Here is a 20,998-nt window from a genome sequence, read left to right on the forward strand (position 1 = left end):
TCTTTACTTACATTTCAAATGTTATTCCCCTTCCCGGTTTCCTGTCCATAAGCCCCCATTCCCTCCCCCAACCCCTCCCCATTTGAGTCACTCATTCAATATCTCCGAGTTTCTAATCTCAGGTCTATAACTATCAGGAGAACCTGCAGGGAGCAGAGAGAACCCCATCCTTAGGCGCCTATGATGTGGGTCGGAGGAGACAGTTTCAAGGATGTGTGTATAGGGAGGGCAGAGTCTTCAGTCCAGAAGAGGAGGAAAGGACAGTAAGCAGCAGCTACCTCAGCGTCTCCTAAGTTTCAGACTTCAGGACTCCCCATTTTGGGAAGAGTATGTATAAAAAAAAAACCAACAGGATATTTTCCCCTTTTATTCATAAAAACAAATTTGCAACAATTTATTAAAAATCGATACCATGCAGTGGGGCGAGAGAAACTCCTCATTTACATTTGATTCTGCCAGTTCCGGTCTAATTGAAAGCAGTCGTGTGTGTGTGTGTGTGTGTGTGTGTGTGTGTGTGTGTGTGTGTGTGTGCACTAGCGTCACTGGAAGATGCCCTTGGGCGGAAGCCTCTAGGAAATGGACCGTGTGTTTGCTGCATATAAAAGAACAGAACCAGTAGATAGCCAGAATCACTTTGTGGGGCTTGTTAATTGCAGAGAAATTAAAAAAAAATGGGTGAACCTACAGGATCAGTAGACAGAGATGTATCTTGTGGGTTAACCTAGAAGACGGAGCACAGTTCGGAGTCACAAGGGATTACAGACGCACGCTCACCTCCGACAATCCAATACTTTTGTTTTTTGTTTTTTGTTTTTTTTTTCCTGCTATGCTGGAGTAATATTTCTACAGGTTTTTTTTTTGTCTGTATACATTATGTACAGTTAATTATCTCTTTCCCTTTGAAAAAAATTAATGCGGTCTTTTAAATGAAATTTGGTTTTGGTGAAGTCGAAAAAGCAAGGAAATACTGGTTAACACACACAGTGAGTGACAACACGGAGTTTTGGTGCCTAAACAGAGAAGGACATCAACTTGACCTGTGATGTGTTGACATTTTTTTCCCCCCTTAAAAGCTACAGAACCTCTGTAACCTCTCTTTGAGGGAGGGGGAGGAAGAGCTATGCTACGTGAACTAGGGTGTTTTGAAATGTTGGCGATGGTGATTCCCGTGGGCCCTTTCGTCACAGCCTGGTGGTTGACAGCAGTGTGTTCCTGACTGCAGTGGTCTGGGAAGAGATTATTGCCTGCCTGTTGAAGCTGCCTTTAGGATTCTTTAGGGAGTGAGCAAACCACTCGTTTGTGCAGACGCCCCTGGACGGTGCCATTCAGGCCTTTAGCAAAGAATGAACCTATCAAGGAATGTCAGAAGAGTCCTGAGCCTGCCTCTGACTGGGCTGTTCCTGTCCCTAGGTAGAGGGCCTTGCAGGAAGTTTCTCTGGGCCGCACCGCACCCCCCAGCTGGTGGGAGGGCTGAAGGTCATGGTCGTACTAATACCTCACAGGTCAGAGCTGCTTCCCAGTGCAAAGCTCTCCTGGATGAATGAGATCAAGTGTCCATCCTCAGAGTGACCCTGTGAGGTAGGCAGGATGGGTGTTATTTCAACCCCAGTCTGTTACAGAGGGGAAACCGAGGCTCAGAGAGACACTGGTGACTTGCCCAAGGTCACGGAGAGAGTCTGAAGGGACGGAGGACTCAAATCCAGGTCTGACTCCCAGGCCAGTGCTCTTTGGGGTTCAATTACAAGGAAAGTATGTCGTGATGGATGGGAACCAGCCTGCTGACTGACCGCCTCAGTGACACCCTAGGCGGGCACTCACGGGTTGGGGCTGGAGGGGCACTGGAGGGCTACCTTCTGGAAGCCAGGGGGCCCTGGGCCAGCAGCTCTAGCTCAGGAACACAGAGATGACTTTTAGCAGAATGCCCCTGATTCACTTTGGTCAAAAACAAAGTCAGTGTGTTGGGGGAGGGGGAATCCCAGCAGCCCTTGGGCCCCCATGGGAGAGGTTAAAGTGCACAATCTTTCTTTATCGTGTTTTCTGGGAGCAGACATTCCATGATTAGCTCAGGTGGTTCCCCTTATTACCGGGAACCCTAAATTTGAACACAAGGACATGGCCAACACGGTAGGTGCATGACAGACTGTCTGTTGCATCCTGCAGAGCATGTCTGCAGTGCGGTGCCCTGAATCCCCACAGTCCCCGGAACGGGTGTTATTGTGTTAATGTGTGGCATTTATCAGAGAGTAACAAACATCTCTCTTCTGATGGATGTCCCCTGGGAGCATGCGCAGCTGCCTGCTCTGGTTCCCCCAGCCCCAGGGCAGTGCCCGGCTACTGCCCTGCTGACTCCCTTGTTCCAGGAAGTCTGAAGTGGACTGGGCCAGCTGCTGGGGACCTGGTGGCCCTGCTCACCTTCTCCCCCAGAGTGGAGAAGGGCTGGTGTGTGGGGGCGGGCACCACCGATGACGTGTGTGCAGAGTGCCGAGGGCCATTTCTGCAGAGCCCTTGCTCTGGCCACTTGGCGAGGACAGCTGGAGTCCGAGGCCTCTCTCCTTTGTCTAGAGTTTGATTTGTTTTTGCAAGTTTCAGACATCCCAACTCCTCTTTGTTTGTAGACGCCAAGAAGGAGAAGTCATTGTCATTCCTCTCCTCCGTGAGAGTAAGACCTTCACAGATAAGGCTCGAGGTCGGTGCCGAGTCCCGCTCTGCCTGAGCGCCATTCCAGCAGTCTGGAGAGGCAGCATGGTGCCCAGCTTCTCGCCGTGTGCCTGTGGCAGGCGCCTTGGCCCAGCATGGTGCTGTCCCGGGGAGGCCCCGGCCCCAGGCCTCCCACCCCTACAGGCCCGAGACCATGACTCGGAAGGAGGGTGGTACGTGTCTGTGGCGAGGGCTGGCGGTAGGGCTGACACAGGGGCTGACGCAGCTGGCATCCACGCCTCCGATGGATGGGAGGTAGGCGTGGTGAAGGATGGGGAGCTGGAGCGACAGCCGGCGCTGGATGCTGCAGGGGAGACAGGAAGAGTTAGTGAGGGCTGGCTGCTCTGCCGAGAGCTTCTTGCTCCTATTTTGGCTAAAAAAAAATTCTGAAGGTAGTAGGAGTCTGTGTCTCTTTAAATCCACGATCTGTGGGTTTAATCGTTTAAGCCTTCAGACATGGGGCAGGCATTTGTAAGAGGCTCACGGGTACCTACTATTGGAAATAGCCAGAAAGAGTAGCAGGAGCAAGAAGGAGTCTTGCCATCTCCCTATCCCCAGCCCCCGCCCCGCCCCCCGCCCCGCCCCGCCCCGCCCCGCCACCCCGCCTCCGCCCGCCCCACGGAGGCTCTCTGACTACCGTAAATATCCCGGCAAAATTAGGAGGACCCACCAATGCCTCACCACTCATCTCAGGTTACACAAGCCTCCGCGCGCTGTGGCTTTCAACCCCTGACCCCACAGCTGCCTGTTCCCTCCTCCCTGCCCTCTGCCACTGCTGAACCCAGCAGCCAACCTTTCCCAGCAGGATTCTCCTTGCCCTTTCACACCCTGATGTGGCCGTGACCTTCAGGGCCCTTATTAAGAGCTCTCCAAATGCTCTGGGTGAATCCGTCAGTCTTTTCTCCCCAAATCCTGCCCTCTGGTGGCTCATTTCCATGACAACCCACTTGGGGTGTTCTTCCACATCTTTGCGTTTGTATTTCCCATCTGGAATCTTCTTCCTCTGGAGCTCGTGACCAAGTTTAAGTATCATTCTCTTGGTGGTACTTTCTCTGGGAGTGAGCCCCTTCCTCCTCAGAGTCCCCAGAGCTCTAGGAAAGACGTCAGAGGAAGCTGAGCAGTGGACAGGACTGAGCTGGCAGTGGGAGGAGGCACTTGGATGCTACCGATGGTGCAATAAGGGAAAAGGTAGCTATCCTCTGGCCCTCTTCTCCTGGCCGCATCCTTAAAGACTTAATGATCATCAAGTCAGCGAGTCACTTTAATATTTAGTAAGTTTATAGGGAATGTGCCAAGGGGGTGGCTTCTCTCTCTGTGTCATTTTTGCTGGACTTTGCATTGCAGTGTCTCTGAGGCTACATTCTAGTATCCAGGTTCTCCGTTGCAAACCAAACCAAATCAAATGGAGATTCTCACAAAGAAAAAAAATTACAGGAAACAGGGGGCAAAGCATCGCTACCCCACCTAAGGCAAAGAAAGGCACGGCCCCTTCTGCAAAATATTTAGGGAAAGACCAGCTAAGCAGAGCCAGGGAGGCTGGGCCCTTGCTTCTGTGGAGCCAAGAAGCTCTGTGGTGGATGCACTCAATCCAACAGGGTGCACCCCAGGGTTTACTCAGGGCTTGATGGTTTCTGAGACGCGTGGGTGCTTATGCAGTGTAGCCCTGCCCTGAAAGGACCTGTGGCTCAGAAAGAATTCCCAGATACATCGACGTTCACAAAAGAGAGTGCTGGGCATTTCGTGGTTGTGATTCCATGCTGAGAATCAGCCTGGTAGGTACCAGGGACATTCTAACATTCTAATTTCATCGGAAGGAAAGCACCCATGGTTCTCCTTGCTGAGAACAGAGACAGTGGAGGGAGCCTGGGACCCAGTCACTTTCCCTGATGGCTAAACTCTCTCCACAGCGTTAGCCTTAGGGTTTTCCAAAACCCCTCAGACGACGCACTGGAGAGGAAGCAAGATCTTTTTCTCTTACTTCATTTTGGCCACATTATAAATATGTCTATTTTTCTATTACCTAATTTATATGTCCCAGTTTCTTTTTGGGATATAGGGAAACTAAGCTGTCCAGTGTTGGCAGCTGCTGGGTTGGTAACATTTACAGACTGGGTGACTTTGCTGGTTCTTGTTAGCTTGTCACTTCCCAGATGCCATGTCAGAGTTTATGTATCTACCTACTGCTTCCAATAAGCTGGAATGAGCGAAAGTCGCTGTTGGGGACAGAGTTGAGACACACAGGTCTATGATTTCTTCTCTGACGTGTCTTTTTTTAAATTAACAGCCCCATTTCATTTATCTCTAAGCACCGAATACGAGCACTCTATGCCTTGCCTTTTTAATTAAGTAGTTACCCTGTCGGGGCTGGGGATTTAGCTCAGTGGTAGAGCGCTTACCTAGGAAGCGCAAGGCCCTGGGTTCAGTCCCCAGCTCCGAAAAAAAGAACCAAAAAAAAAAAAAAAAAAAAGTAGTTACCCTGTCAAATAGAAGGAAGGCTCTACAAGGTATGGGCAGGAGAGAGGGAAGGTATCTCTGTTTTGGACACTACTGTGTCCCCAGTGTCTGTCTGAAGCTAAGAGATTTTAACTGTCCCTAAGCATCTGAGTCTCACCAGGTTACAGTTTGCACACACCGAAAGCCGTGTGCTCGGATGGAGACCATTTTATGGTGGATTTAATGTTTGGACAGTACCGAGTTCAAATCCTACTTCCTGCATTCAGGTACTGGGTGAGCTTGTTTGGGTCCTCTCCCCTTTTTGGATGTTAGTTTTCTCGCCTGTCAACAGAGCCTCGTGATATGGCTGCTTCGCTGGGTCATGCAGAGCTCAGATGAAATAATCGGTGTGAAACTGCTGTGCACGTTGGAGAGAGCTGTGCAGGGGCAGTGTGCTCTTGGGCACGGGTCCTCTGGGGAAGGTACTTACTGCTCCGGGGAGTTGATGTCTTCTATGGGGTCTTTGCATGTTCTTGAGGGCTCTGTCGTGTTCCACTGGAGCTGGGGGTTTTGATCGAGGTGATTTTTTAGAATGGCCTTTCCTCCATCTGTTGAAGACAACATCACAACTTCTGTTAGGTTGGGTTTGTTTTTTTTGTTTTTTTTTTTTAAACAGCAATCATGAGACCTTGAGGATGCTGTCCACGGAGTAACAGAGTCCATGGTCCCTCTTCATTCTCTGACTCAGAGTCTGCCCCTCAGCCTGTCTGGACCCACGAAGGAGCTGTCACCCATGGACAACAGCCATGGGCTGGGAAGTGTGCAGCTGGATGGAAGGAAGCGAGATCTGTTTTGGACGCTGCTGTGTCCCCAGCATCTGTCTGACACTAAGAGACTTCAATTATCAATAAGGATATGAGTCTCACAAGGTTACAGTTTATACACAACAAAAGCAGTGCATTCTCTCTTCTTTCTATTTAAGAAAGAAAAAAAAAAGGCAGGTGATAATCAAGTGGACCAATATGGGCTGTGTACTTAGCCTGAGGAAGTCTAACACTAAAGTCCTCTCTGGGCATGGGTGTCCAGTGAGAAAGGGGAAAGTTATCTATGGTATGTTGTGGATAAAATTCACAAAAATTAAAATGAATAGGAAGAAACTACTGGTGGGGGTAGCAATTGTCGCATCTTTACTGAGAAGCCCGGTTAGTGTTTACCAACCAGTATAAAAGGCGCGTGTCCCTCGCCCAACAACATTAAGGATTGAACTCAGCGTCTTGTGTATGCTAGGTAAGCACTCCAGCACTGAGCTACAGCCCTAGTCTTTTTTTTTTTTTTTTTTTTTTTTTTTTCTTTTTTTTGAGCTGGGGACCCGAAAAAAAGATTATTTTTTTTTTTTTTTTTTTAAAAAGATTTTTATTTTTATGTTTGTATCTGTGTGTTTGTCATGTGCGTGTAGGTGCCCAAGGAGACCAGGGGAAGGCACCAAGTTCCTTGGAACTGGAGTTACCGGAGGTTGTGAATCTCCTGTAGGTTCTGGGACTCAAACTCAGGTCCTCTGCAAGAGTAGTAAGGGTTCTTAACTGCTGAGCCATCTTCCAGCTCCCCGAAGGCCTGCTTAGTGTTATTTTATTATCCCAAGACAGTGTCTTCCTATGTTGCCACGGCTGGTCTTCAGCTTGTAAGCCCCCTGCCTCAGCCTTCTAAAGAGATGGGATACATATATAAAACTCTGGCCAGAATTCCTGCTTCTGGGAAGTGCCCCAAGGAGGAAATCAAGGCACGAATGAGGACATGCACAAGATGCTCGGCCCAGCCACATGTAATACTGAGACGTTGCTGTTCGCCTAAGTCCGTCCAGCAACAGTGAACTATTTACCCAAGCTCTGTGGACTCCACTCAAAAGAATGCAGGGCCACATACCATAGCTAAATAAATCCCTTCTCGGGCTTCCAAAACATCTGGAGACATATGTGGAGTCTGTATCCCACCCAAGAGATTGGGGTTGTCTTGGCAGGGCTGCATAACCGTTCTTTTGTATGTTTTTTTGCTGCCCTGGAAGACAGTATAGGGATGCAGTTCTGCATCCATCAAGGTGATCCCCATTATTCATGGCTTCGGCCTTTGCAAACTCTTTTACTTTCTCAGATGGACTTGCCACCCTGCCATCAATACTTTAGATGCACCTTGGTCATTTGGAGTTGCCTGGCTGGCCTGAGGCCAGCCTTTCTTTGTGCAGCTTCCACACTGTTCTAGCCTTGAAGTTGCTTCAGGGATGCTTGACACATTCTTGCTTTTTTCTACTGTCAGCTTTGCTGTTTAAAATGGTCCCCAAGTGTAGGGCTGACTGTTCCTAAAACACAAATGTCGGGCAAGCTTCTGTCAGGCACGAGCTAGAGAACTGTTGGCCATGCACATAGTGTGTGTCAGGAAGGTGATGTGTACAGAACAAACATTTACAGCAAGATATTGATTGGCTGCCAACCTGGGAGGAGCTCACGGGAGTCTCACCTTCTCCTTCCCTGGAGCATTGATCGGTGTTTGCCAGTATTCATGGTGATCTTGCAGAACATAACTTACGCCAATGCCCGGCTAACAAGAATCAACTGTATAAGCCCAGTGCTGTGGTTTGAACATGTCCTTTTAAGTCCACAGTTTTATTTTTATCTATTTATTTGAGAAAGAGTATTATTATCAAGTCGCCCAGGCTAGTCTTAAATTGCTGGGCTCGAATGCTCCCCAGGCCCCAGGCTTCTCTGGGTTGCTAAGGCTATAGGCACACAGGAACATAATGGTTGTGTTAGAGATGGTGAGTTCAGAAGGTGATCGCGTTTAGAGGGCGGAATCCTTAGGGGAGGGCTTAGTGTCCTTCTAAAGGGGCTCAAGGGACAGGGCTTGAGCCTTTTCTGTCCCTCCCACCTCGGAGGAGACTTCTTCTCTTCCAGAAAATGATGTGGTCCAGGGCCCATCTCAGAATCAGAGGCAAGGACCTCTAGACACGGAGCCTACCAATCCCCTCCTTCTGGACTCCCAGCCTCCAGAACTATGAGAAAACACATCTATGTTTTGGCTTCTTCCTTCCTCCTCCTCCTCCCCTCCTCCCCTCCCTCCCTCCCTCCCTCCTCCCCTCCCTCCCTCCCCTTCCTTTTCCTTCCTTCCTTCCTTCATTCATTCCTCTTCCCTCTTGACCTCCGTCTTCTGTGTGTGTGTTGTGTTGTATGTGTGTGTTGTATGTGTGTGTTGTATGTGCATGTGTGTGTGTTGTATGTGTGTGTGTGCTCACACCATGGGTGTCATTCCTCAGGCACCCTGTCATACACCTAGCAGTCATTCCTCAGATGCTGTGTACTTTCTACCTTTTGCTCCTATTCTTTGGGATAGAATCTTTCATCAGCATGGAACCTGCTCAGGAGGCCTAGCCGACTGCTCAGGGAGCCCTGGGGTTAGCTTGTCTCTGCCTCTCCGGTGCTGGGATGGCAGCATGTGCTCTGACACTTGGCTTTTCATGTGTGTTCTGGAAATTAAACTCAGTTCAAAACTTCAACCATTTTACCAACTGCACCATCTCCCAGACCGTTTCTGCCGCATTTGATTGCCAAGATCGCGTTATTTGGTTATAGCAGCACGAAATCCATTACACACAGACCGAATGCCAACAGCGGAAAGTGGCTCAGAGCAAGGCCTGCTTCGAGCAGGTATATTTGCGTACGGCTTCTTTCTTGCCTTTTTCCTTTCTTTTAAAATTAGGCTTATTCATTTTATTTTGTGTACGAGTGTTTTGCCTGCATGCATATCTGTGTACCACATGTGTGCCTAGTGCCCATGCAGATCAGAAGAGGGCATTGGATCCTCTAAAACTGGAGTTGTGGATGGTTTTGAGCCATTGTATGGAGCTGGGAAATCAAACCCAAGTCCTCTTACCCACTGAGCCAGCTCTCCAGCCTCTCACTGTTTGCTCAACAATGTATAGCTTTGGGCAGAGGCAGGCAGGTCTCTGTGAGTTTGAGGCTAGCCTGGTCTACAGAGTGAGTTCTAGGGTAGCCAAGGCTACACAGAGAAACACTGTCTTGAAAAAAAAATAAAAACCAAAACAAAACCAACCAAAAACCAAAAACCCTCAAAATAAACAATAGATAGCTTTAAAAAAAAATCAGTATTTTACTGCATAGATCAGGTTATCCCCAAACTGAGAAAGACCTCCCCCTTCTGGCACTACGTACAAGCTTACCACTTGGTTTCATCTAGAACTTCCTCATTTTCACTTTTTATATTTAAATCTGTGTCCATCTGTATATTAGCGTTTATGTTACAAAGTACAGCACAAAGTGAGGCTCTACCTCTGTTCTTCCCACATGGCTACTCACTTAGCTCAGGGGAGTTAGCTGGAAAACTTCCCTCCGCTAATCTGAAGTGCTTTCCTTTGTAAAGGAATTACTAGGATATACAGGGTGTCACTATGCAGCTCTGGCCGGTTGGAGCTCACTATGTAGACCAGGCTAGCCTCAAACTCACAGAGATCCTCCTGCCTCTGCCTCCTGAGAGCTGGGATTAAAGGCCTGTGCCACTATACCTGGCCCAAGAGTAATTTTTATCCTTTAAAATTCTGTTAACTATTTAAATTTAAAGATTTCTTTACAATTAACGTTTTGTGTAACACACACACACACACACACACACACACACACACGCACGCACACACACTATGCATATGTCTCTCTGTGTGTGAAACTTCTAAAGACTACATACCTAGAGTCCCAGCACTTGCAGGTAGAGGCAGGAAGATCAGCATTCTAGGTTACCCTTTCCTGACTACATAGAAAGTTCTAGGCCAGCCAGCCAGGCAGTGGTGAAGCACGCTTTTAATCCTATCACTTACAAGGCTGACATAGGCAGATCTCTCAGTTTAACAGCCTGGTCTACAGAGTGAGTTTAAGATTAAAAGAAATGAAATATTTTCATCTTTATTGATTTAAAAATAGATTTTTTCCACACACTGGAGGTTGGACCCGGAACCTGGAGCACGACAGGCAGGTCCTCTATAGTGAGCTGCAACCACATCCCATAAAACAGCCTCATAGCAAATGGTGCATGTGTGCTGGCAAACACCAAACACCAGGGGAGTGCTTGTGTACAGTAAAAAGCAAGGGAATGCTTGCATACCGCGCTCTGCAGTACCGAGCCTTTCCGTCAGTACAGGGCGGATAGCCTGCTTGTTCTCTCTCCAGTCCTTTAAAAACTGCACTGTTCACAAACACTCACATATGGCTGTATGTGCCACCCCACAACCATGAGTCTCTCTCTCTCTCTCTCTCTCTCTCTCTCTCTCTCTCTCTCTCTCTCTCTCTCTCTCTCTCTTTCTCTCTCTCTGTCTCTGTCTCTCTCTCTGTCTCTCTGTCTCTCTCTGTCTCTCTCTGTCTCTCTGTGTGTGTGTGTGTGTGTGTGTGTGTGTGTGTGTGTGTGTATTATAATGCTGGCCTCTTGCACTCAGAGATCTAACTTACGTCTTTTTAAAACATTTAAAAGAGACTATTTTTCATGTGCGTTTGTCTGTGTGTGTGTGCACGTGTGTGCATGAGTTTGTGCGCCACAGGTATGCAGTTACACAACAAGGCCAGAAGAGGGCATCAGATCCCCTGGAACTGTGGCTCAATGTGGGTGCTGTGAACTGATCTCCGGTCTTCTCAAGAGCATTAGTGTTCTTAGCCATTGAATCACCCCCCCGGCCCCTTTAACACGACAGGCAGACCCTCTGTCGTTCAGCTATTCCATTACCCTCATCTCACCTTTAAGTGGCTGTGCATTGTGCTCTGTTTGACCATTTTATAACGGATGAAGTCACTTTAACTCATGCCCGTGAGTTAGGGGTAGTCTTTCCCATCTACCAATAATGTTACAGCGAGAGCTTAGGTGCCCCCGTGGATGCATTTCTTGCTGGGAAGCTACTAAGAGGGCCAGCCTGGCATCCCATGTCACAGGCGAATGTCCTCTTCCACATCCCCTGCCCACACTGGCTTTTGCTAAGAGACAGAGAGTGGCCCATGTCACAGTGACCTGTTCTCATGTGGTTGGTAAGAGGGGCATCATCGTGTCACACCTTCCTAACCTCCTCCTGTACACAGCTGAGATGCTCCTTAAAGTGTGAAGTAAATGTAAATCATCCTCTCTGTGGCCCAAAGAGGGAAATAAAGCGCGTCCCCATCAGAACACCGGGGTGCCAGCTATGCTGTGTACAAGGGACATGGCACCTGAGGGTGGGAAGTTGGAACCCAGAGCTGGGAATGGGAGGAGAAGACTGAACAGAGGTGTAGGCAGGAGATGAGGGCCTAGGTGCTTCCGTCCTGTCTGTCTGTGCTCACGGCTTCAGAACAGCCCCGTGTTCTCTCGGAGCCCTAGCTTCATCTACAAAGTGACAGAGCCCATCTGTGGACCCTGCCCCTTCTCACCTGTGCTCTCTGTGAAGTTGCCCAAGCTGAGGATGTCGTTGAGCTCTTGGTAGTGATTCTGTTTGATGTATGTGGTCTTCTCTGGTGTATCTTGTAGCTGCATGGTGACTTCTTCCAAGTCTTTGTCCAGCTGGAAGACAAGACTCCATCTAAGGCCAAGTCCCCAGCCCCAGCCCCTGGGGTTCCACCTCTGTATCGCCCCCCAAAAGTGGTGTTTCCAGACAGAGTTTCTCTGTGTAGCCCTGGCTGTCCTGGAGCTCACTCTGTAGACCAGGCTAGCCTCAAACTCAGAGATCCACCTGCCTCTGCCTCCAGAGTGCTGGGATTAAAGGTGTGAGGCATCACCTTGTCATGGCTTCTGCATCTAGAGAAGGACTGTGCTGCACTCATTCAAGCAGGAGCTGAGCTGAGATGGACCAGGGGTTGGCAGTCACATGACCTCTCTAGGCTTGAGCCTTGAGTAGGTCCAAGCAAGACCAGGAGGCAGGGCAAGCATCAGGGATAAGTGGAGAGGCCAACTCAGTCCAAGGGGAGACAGGCTGTACTTCCCGGCTCTGTACTGGGCTTGTGAGTCTCAGCCTCTACTTGTGGCACAAAGGCATCACCTCCTCATAGGATGTGTGGAGGCTCAGTGAGATGATGCATGTGATGTTTATCCTGGTGCCTGACATGAGGAGGGAACGAACTGCTAGAGGACTATCAGAACTATCATAGCTACCCAGCAGAGGCAGCCAGGAGACTCACAGGCAGAGCCCCACATCTCTGAGCCCTACCCTATCATACAGGTCCAGCCGGCTGGGGTCAGCTGGGGGAGCTGAGCACGAAGAGACTCAGTCATACTCAGGTTACAGAGGAACCAGAGCAAAGCCAGGAAAGTACGCATGGGTGGTGGACAGTGGTAGTTGGGGTGGCTAGTGGGTATCTGACTACAGAACACAAAGGGAGTTTTAGTAACTGAATCACTCTTCTGAGGTCGGGGCCAAGTTGCTGCCTAATACGTTTCTACATGAATGAAAAAAGCCCTCCTATTCTTATTTGTGCTACATAGAGGCAGTGCTGGGAGCCGGGGATCCGTCCAATGGGACGTCGATTGAGGCTCAGTTCTGGGGCAAGCAAAGCCACACTGGGGCTCTCAGCAGTGGGTGATTACACTGCTGGAAGGAAGTGGAAGGCTTAGACCAGTGCTGTGCTGTCACTTGGTATAGAGTCTGATGAACTAGCAATGGGCTTGGAGCGGCAAAAGCTGATGCTTTCTTTGCCACAGAAGCTGGTGCAGGATGCGCCCATCTTAAAGCATTTCCATAGTGTGGAATGAGTGTGCTGGCTCCCTGTGTGGCAGGGGTCTGTGAACCCCACAGAGGTTGCTGGACCTAGCAAATAAAAACAGAGAAGTCCAGTGCAGTTCAAGAGCCATCTTTGCAGTTTAGGTACAGCCTGCACTTGGTAAGCCGTGTACCAAAGGGATCTCTAACAGGCCCAAGCCTTGCAAATCTGGTGTTGTTGGGCCCTGACCTCTCTCCTCCCACCCCTTGTTAAACCGTTAGATTACATTTCTAAAGCTAGCCATCAAGGTCTGGTGCCTGATTTGGGCACTTCCTTTACCTGTCTAAAACACTAAGGTCCAACTATCAAAACACCAAAGTCCAGCAATCAAAATTCACTACTTGGCTATTCTGACTAAAATGTCCAATCAGAATCCACCAGCTCATCCTAGCACAGACTTGCCCTTTTCTCCTTAAAAACCAGTCCTGCAGAGTTACCTGCTGCTGTCTTTGCCAGATCCAGAGGCAGCCCCTAGCTTGTCCCTCTGGGGGAGTAATCTTTGTGCTGACTCCAAGGCCCCTTCATATACTTACTGAAAACAGGATTTGAAATTCAGAATCAGCTGGTCGCTCCATATGCAATCTAGCAACCAGCTTCGGCCCTGCAAGTGTCTGGCAAGAGGCTACATTTCCCAGTCTCCTCTGTGCTCTGTGGCTAAACGAGTTCATGAAATTTTTGGCAGCACAGGGAGACAGAACAAAACCGTAAGCAAATTGTGTGTGTGTGTGAGTGTGTTTGTGAGAGAGAATATGTGTATGAATATGTGTGTGTTTGTGTGTATGTGTGAGAGAGTGTGCGTGTGTATGAGAATATGTGTTTGTATGTGTGTGTATGAGTGTGTGTGTGAGAGAATATGTGTGTATGAGCATGCATGTGTATGCGTGAGAGTGTGTGTGAGAATACGTGTGTATATGAATGTGTATATGTGTGTGTGCATGTATGTGAGAGAGTATGTGTGTGAGAATATGTATGTATGTATGTGTATGAGTGTGTATATGTGTGTGTGCATGTATGTGAGAAAGTTTGTGTGTGTGAACATGCGTGTGTATGTGTGAGAGAGTGTATGTGTGAGCATGCTTGTGTGTATGTGTGTGAGTGTGTGAGTGTGTGTGTGTCACTTGCTTACGGGGTAATCCCTTATGTGGGCTTTCTGTGTCTCTTCTTCCTGAGACTGAGGCCATGTCTTTGTCCTACTGAGCCTGGGGAATGGGCAGGAAGCGGAAGAGAAGCCACACCCCACAAATGACCCCGCCCAGCTGTGACCCCAGTCCTCAAGTCCACTAAGTAAGAGAGAAGTAATATTCTTTCTTTTTTCCATATTGCTATGCAGCCCAGGCTGGCCTCCAGCTCATAGCCCTCCCTTTCTAGCCTCCTTTTTGGGGCTACTTGCTTTTGAAACCTTTGTTTCTGTTGCTTGGCCAGCACCCTAACTTGACTCAGCCCAGGTGTAGGTCAAGTCAGAACCCTAGGAATTGAGAATGAGAGGGAATTGGGGTTCCCTCTCATTTGAGGGTGTGGCTTAGACATAAAGCACCCTGCTATGCTCTCTCTGGACTATTCAAGAAGCAATTCAGAACGAGGGTGGGATGGGGGGCAGGTTAGCCACAGCACAGCCATCTCTGGGGAAGCCTGTCTTTGCACCCTTTTACCATGGGAGTTATGGGGTCCTCCTCCTGGCACTAAGTTTGGATCAGATGTGCTTAGCTCCCTGCTGCCATGGCCTGGGGTGCTCTAGAGGACTATGGAGCAGGGGTGGGTTGGAGACCAGGAAGGGACCGGGGCAGGAGGACGGGTGGCCTCCAGATGTGGACGCACCTCTGTGATCTTCATTCGCAGGCGGTGGTTTTCTGACTGCAGTCCCTCCAGGCGTGACGTGCTCGCCTGGTTCACGCTGGTGACTGAAGTGGAGGTCTTCGAATCTTCTTTCTTCTGGTTCTGTGTGAACTGGAACCGCCTGTTCTGAGTGGCTGCATCAGGGTTTGTCCTCAGAGTGATGAGCTGAAGGGACAGAGGTGGCTTGCGGTGAGACTCCTGCAGTGCTCCTCTGTCTCCCCAACCAAGTCCGAACCGACAGGCCACCCCCTCCCCAGAGAGGCCCACGCTGAGCTCTGGCACAGGCTTGGGCATGACCGTGGGCAGGCAGCTTTAGCCTCAAAGTCCTTCTGGGATACGAGAGTCAGCCTTCTGACTGGCTCATTCATACCCTACCAGAGGGGCAGAGGCAGTCCAAGACCTTGGGCAAGATCCCATTGTGGAGAGTTTCTACAACAACAAGAGGGAAGACAGTGAAGACGACTCCATGGTGAGTTAGAGACTAGCTGTCGACCTGTTTGTCCTGGCAAAGGCACTTTGCAGCTCAAAACCCCTCACATCTGTTATAATACAGGTTCTGTGGGGAAGGGGTCTGGACACGATCGAGCAATTGAAACTGATTTTTATTTCCTTTTTAATGATGCGTGTGTGTGTGTGCATATATGTGGGGTGCTCATGTGTGTGCATGCAATGCAGGCGGGGGTGAAGGCCGGCAGTTAGATCCTCTGGGGCTGCAGTTAGGTGTGGTCGGGTGCTGACTGGGTGCTGGGAACTGAGCCTAGACCCTGCGTGAGAGCAGTTTGGGCTGTTAACTATTGTAGTACCTTCGCAGCCCCATTGGGGGAAAAAAACTTGAGACAAAAACATTGCCCCATGACTCTAACCTTATCCACACATTCTAGAATCCTCTCTAGCCCATGGTGGGCTCTGGGCTTAGCCCTGGAGACCAGGAGTAGAGTTTCCATAGCCTCTATCAGGACTCCTTAGCCTTGGGTGTGGGTGTGAAGAAGAGCTTCATTGTCATCGGCCAGAGGGATTCAGGCAGGAGTGGCTACCAGGACCTGCTGTGCTGTGGGTGAGGGGGTGGAGTGGGGTGGGGAGTTGGGGTCGGGTTGAAGGATAGTGTGTTCCCAGCACAGGCAGAGGAACTTGGGGGAGGGGTATTGTTATCATCACCCTTATTACTATCGTTATTATTTTATCATTGCGTGGGCACATAGCAAGGTATGCGTGTGAGGGTCAGAGAACAGCTTGTGGGGCCGGCTCTTTCCACGTCTCTGTGGTTTCAGGGCTCCAGTTCAGGTTGTCAGCTCTTTGTGGCAAGGGCTTTAGCCTCTGACTCATCTTGCTAGCTTTACTTTTCTTTTTTCTAATATATTCAATTTTTAAAGATTTATATATATCTGCGGTCAGGCTGCACAGGTCCCTGAGAGGTTAAAGTCTCTTTATTCATGGCTGCAAAGAATAATGCTTGCAAAATATCTCTTCAAGCTGGTTCTCTAGATTGGTGTGACAGCTGTATCCAACAGGGGACGTGTGGCTGCTGAGAGCAGTGAGTGCTGCCCCGCACACAGCCATAAGCTCACTAGAAACTACGCCTTGTCTTGTGTGTGAGTCTTAAAAACCCAGTTGAGCTAACAGTTGGTTCTTGAGCATGAACTTTGCAGAGGCCAACACTGTGTCACAACGTCAAAAGGCTGGGAGATGTGGGTGGATACTAAGAGGGGTTGTTCCTTTTGACCCGGTAACGCCATTTCTAAGGCTGTCTACAGCAGATAATTGGAAACAAAAGAATGTGCTATGCAGAGAAGAATGGTCTTTAAAAAACTACAGTAACTGGAGCATTCAGCAATAAGGGATCAAGGGGACATGACAGCAATGGACCCACCCCCAGTGATGCATGTGGGTGTGGGGAAGGACAAAGGGTGGAGAGCCTAGAAAGAGACACAAAGGAAAAGAGTGAGCGTGCTGCACTGAGACCAGGAGAGATGGCTCGGTGGTTAGGAGCACTCCTTGCTCCTGCAGAGGACCCAGGTTTGATTCCCAGCACCCACACGGTTCACACACCCATTTGTAATTCCAGACCCAGAACTTCTGACCTCTGAGGACACCAGACACGCACTCAGTGCATATATATACATATACATATATCCATAATACATAAATGGACATAAACATAAAATAATAAATTAAATAAAATACCTCAAATAAAAAAGCAAACCAAACCAAAAATGAAGGCCTGGCAAGATGGCTTAGTAAGGAAAGGTGACTGCCACCAAGTCTGATGCTCTGGATTCGAGCCCCAGGACTTAAGTGGTGGAGGGAGAGAACTGACAGTGTGTGCTCTGTCACTCCTGCATCCTCTCCTCGTATTACTACTTGGGACCACACTGCAAGAGCACACATGCATGCTTGCACCCACATTCTAAAAATATGACTTTAAAAGATCAACAGGAAACACATCATCAAACAGGGGTACCCAAGTAAACATTGATAGTTTGTTAATTTGGGGTAGGAGATCTCTCTCTCTCTCTCTCTCTCTCTCTCTCTCTCTCTCTCTCTCTCTCCCCTTCCCTCCCAACTTCCCTCCCTCCCCCTTTCCTATCTTGAGACAGGTTCTCTCTATAGCCCTGGGTCTCCTGGAACTTGCTCTATAGACCAGGCTGGCCTCGAACTCGGAACTGGTCTGCTTCTGCTGGGACTAAGCCATATGCCACCACTGAGCTCTTCTCTTTCTTTCCTATTTTTTTCTCTCTTTATGTGAGGTGTGTTTCCTGTACCTATTGTTAATGTATGTATACAAGCGTGTGTGGGTGCAAGCATGCATGTGTGCTCTTACAGTGTGGTCCTAAGTAGTAATACCAGGGAACAGAGACTGGGGGTGTATCAGCCCCCTGGTTTTCCTTCATCCTTACAACTGGTTTCCTGCAGAAGCCAAACATCAACAAAGGGTATCTTTACCACTTTTCCCCAAACCTAGATTTCACCAATTCAGCAGGACTGGCTGACCAGTGAGTTCCAGGATTCTTCTGCTAAGAGTATAGGCAGGCCTTGTATAGCTTTTTTAAAAAATGGATTTCTTTATAATTGAACTCAGATCTCACGTTTACATGAATTAGAAGAGATTAAGATGGGACAAAAGCCAGCCATGGTGGTGCACACTTACAACCCCAGTGCTATGAAGGCAGAGACAGCTAGATCTCTGGAGCTCTCGGGCCAGTCAGCCTAGCCAACCAATGGGCTGCAGAGCAGTGACCGACCATGTCTCAAAAATAAAGTGGCTGGAGCCTGAACAACAACACTGGAAGTTGTCTTCTGCTCTCTGCCGGTGCACATGTGCTTGCATGTAGGTACATGCACAGATGCACACACACACGCACACACACGTGTGTGTGTGTGTGCCCCTCCCCTCCATAGGTCCCTACAGTCCCCTGGTGATGGGCAGAGGCAGAGGCTGGTACCTTTGGCACAAACACCAGGCAGAGAGTGATGGTGCTGCAGAAGATGATGACCAGGGCCACAATGCAGAACTGCACGTTGGGCTGGTCACGTGTCAGGAAGGAGACGGCGGCCCCGATGATGCACATGATCCCCACGTTGTACACACTCATGCCGATGTACTTGCTGTCGTTGAGGGCAGGGATGCTCACGTTGCGGGTTTCCCATGCCAAGAAACAACCGAATAGCTGAAGTGGTGAACAGAAGGGGAAATAGTCATTTCCGGGAGGAGGCCACCAACTACTTCCACCCGGGGCCCCAAGGTCATCCCAGGGGAATGTAGACTGGCAGAGTGTCAGCCCCAGTTCTCCTTCACCCTCACAACTGACTGGTTTCCTGCAGAGACCTATAAAGGCCATAGGCAAAGGAACTTCACATACGATCTTGGGTGTTTTCTCTCACTCTCCAGAGAACACTGAGGTACAGAGAGGAAAGATGGCGGCCCCACATGGTATGGAATGGCAGGAATGCCCTGTGGCTCAACTTCTCTCATGCTCCCTGTGCAGAGCCACCCAGATACACAGATGTGTTTCCCATCCTCTTGGAACTGAAGGTAGCATATGGATGGGCTCTGGACAATGTCCTGTAAGAGGGTGTGGTGCACAAGTTCTGGGCTCTGCCTTTAGAGGGGAAGGGGTTGCATCGCTCCCTTCCTAACAGCAGATTGCGATGTGTGGCATGGATTGGGGACAAAAGACCATGAGAACTGCCAGGTCTAGACAACTGGCCTCTGGAGCAGGTTTGCTGAGAGGGAAACTGCCCGTGTCTTTAATCACCATTATTTGGGCTTCCTCTTGTGTGCAGTTCTTTTTTTCCTAAGTGATACCTCTCCCTACAGATGTAGACAGGAAAGAAATAGATAGCAGAGAGGCCCAAGGGAGACTTTAGCTCTCATAGTGCTCTGAGGGAGGGTTGGCCACAGGGGTAGTCCACATCCGCACCCCTGGGTGGTAGTGAGGGAGGCAGAAAGGAGACTTGAGCCTCCTATAGGTGTAGGGTCCTGGGTCCTTCTCATTAGTGCCCCTTCCAACCCAGTAACCAATGTCTGTCATTGTTCTGGTCACCTGCTTTCTGAGGGTGACTTAATTTGGCATCATGGGTCAGAAGCAGGTGAGATGAGCCAGAGGATCTGGAGCCATCTCTACAAGTCACTGACCGTGAGACTCCAAACAGGTCTCTTCACTTCTCAGGCCTCATCTGCAGTGTCTGGGAGATGGGGTAACACTGGTCTCCAGGGGCTTCTCTTTGGGTGAGGTGGGGGGAGATGCAATGATGGTTTTCTCTTCCCATCCCTATCCTTTTCTCTCAAGCGTGTCCTCTACAGCCTGATTTAATAATTTATTTGCTTCCTTATTTACTTATTTAGAGACTGGCTTCCATTCTGTAGCTCGGGCTGGTCTTGTCCTACTGCCCCAGTCTCTTGGGTGCTGGTTTAACCATCCAGGCAAGGAAGGAGGTATTCTAAACAGACACTTGTGAGCCTCACTTCGACTATCAGACTATTGATCAAGAATTCCTCTAGGAATCTCATGTGGAAAGGAGAGAAGGCCTGGGCCAGCCAAAGAGGAACATTGATATTGAAAAGAGATCTATAACTCATGGACAGCTCACAGGAGGGGCAATGATGGGCTGAAGGTGGGCAGTGCACACCTTGACGAGGACTCCTTGGGTATGTATAACTTCTTAAATATCAACGTTGCTTCCAGATCCTAGGGATAGACTTAGGAGGGGGTAGGGTGAGGTGGGGTAGCACTGGATTTCTTTCCCCTCTTCCCAATGTGGCCGCATTGAAACTCCCTTTTCTGCTTTTCAGATTGATTTGGCTGTTCTAATTGGTTTGTGGAAGATGGGTACCGAGCCTGGGTTGCTGGAGCACAGGTCTTACCTCACAGGCAGTACCTCAGTAACCCTGGAGTTACGGCTTTGTGCCCCAACACCTTGGACAGATTCTTTTTAAAATTTCCTTTACTGGGAAATGGCAGTCTTGGAAGCAGACACACAGGAAGGAAGCCATTGTCTGCTGGAAGCCAGCCCTGTGCAGGTCCTTCCCGCATGCTCCTTCAGTTCCCAGAGGCTGTGTCACCTCTCAGGAGAGGAAGCACAGGATGCACCAGGTGCACGGACCTGCCTGGGGCACATGGTGGTGGGTGACAGGGTTAGATGGGAGCCTGGAACTCTAGCTCTGACCGGAATGTACCAAACCAGCATGAGAGTCCTGCAGTGCCGGCATGTCTGGGGACCTGGGGACAGCTGCAAATCTCTGAAGAGTGTCAGGAGGAAACAGAGTCATATGTTCTTAGACTCCTGGGCACTGAGTTGAGGCGAGGAAGAACTTTCTGGCAACACAACCCATCTGGAATCTGTAGTGGTCCTCATGGAGATACTCACATCCAGATCCCCAGAAGGGGGTGGATGTGGCCGTGCTGGTGGTGGGACACGGGGTTGGGGGTGGGGTAGAGAGAATCTTTGGAGATACAGTTAGGGACCTGTGAGTAAAAAAATTCCAGATCATCTAGTTGATCCCTAAACCCAATGACAAGGATTTAGAGAGAAGAGGGAAAGGACTTAGAGACAAGCTATTAATCTTTGAGTCAAGGACTCCCTGGAGCCACCTTCACTGGAGGAGTCCGGGAAGGGACTTACAGCTTGCAGAGGAAACACAGCCATGCATCAGGAGGAGGACTGGGAAAATCATTTATGTTTATCTCCTAGGGCTGTGGTGGGGCCCGAGACCAGGCCAGCCCTGCATAGACTGAAGGCTGAGTCACACGGGGCATGCTCTGTTGATTTGCTTT

The 20,998-nt window shown here is 49.4% G+C and overlaps 1 protein-coding gene across 1 annotated transcript in view; it reads right to left on the reverse strand.

Moving 5' to 3' along the window:
• Window positions 1-352: 352 nt before the first annotated feature.
• Window positions 353-20,998, reverse strand: part of Gabbr2 (gamma-aminobutyric acid type B receptor subunit 2) — a 339,742-nt gene continuing 319,096 nt past the window's right edge. Inside the window, exons 15-19 of the mRNA XM_032904180.1 lie at window positions 18,167-18,391; window positions 14,709-14,891; window positions 11,571-11,700; window positions 5,621-5,738; window positions 353-3,001 (exon numbers count right to left, since the gene is read on the reverse strand). Coding sequence (XP_032760071.1) covers window positions 2,836-3,001; window positions 5,621-5,738; window positions 11,571-11,700; window positions 14,709-14,891; window positions 18,167-18,391 — 822 coding nt within the window. The 3' untranslated portion in view covers window positions 353-2,835. The remainder of the gene's footprint in view (window positions 3,002-5,620; window positions 5,739-11,570; window positions 11,701-14,708; window positions 14,892-18,166; window positions 18,392-20,998) is intronic.

This window comes from Rattus rattus, chromosome 1, assembly GCF_011064425.1.
Source record: "Rattus rattus isolate New Zealand chromosome 1, Rrattus_CSIRO_v1, whole genome shotgun sequence".
Classification (NCBI taxonomy): Eukaryota; Metazoa; Chordata; class Mammalia; order Rodentia; family Muridae; genus Rattus; species Rattus rattus.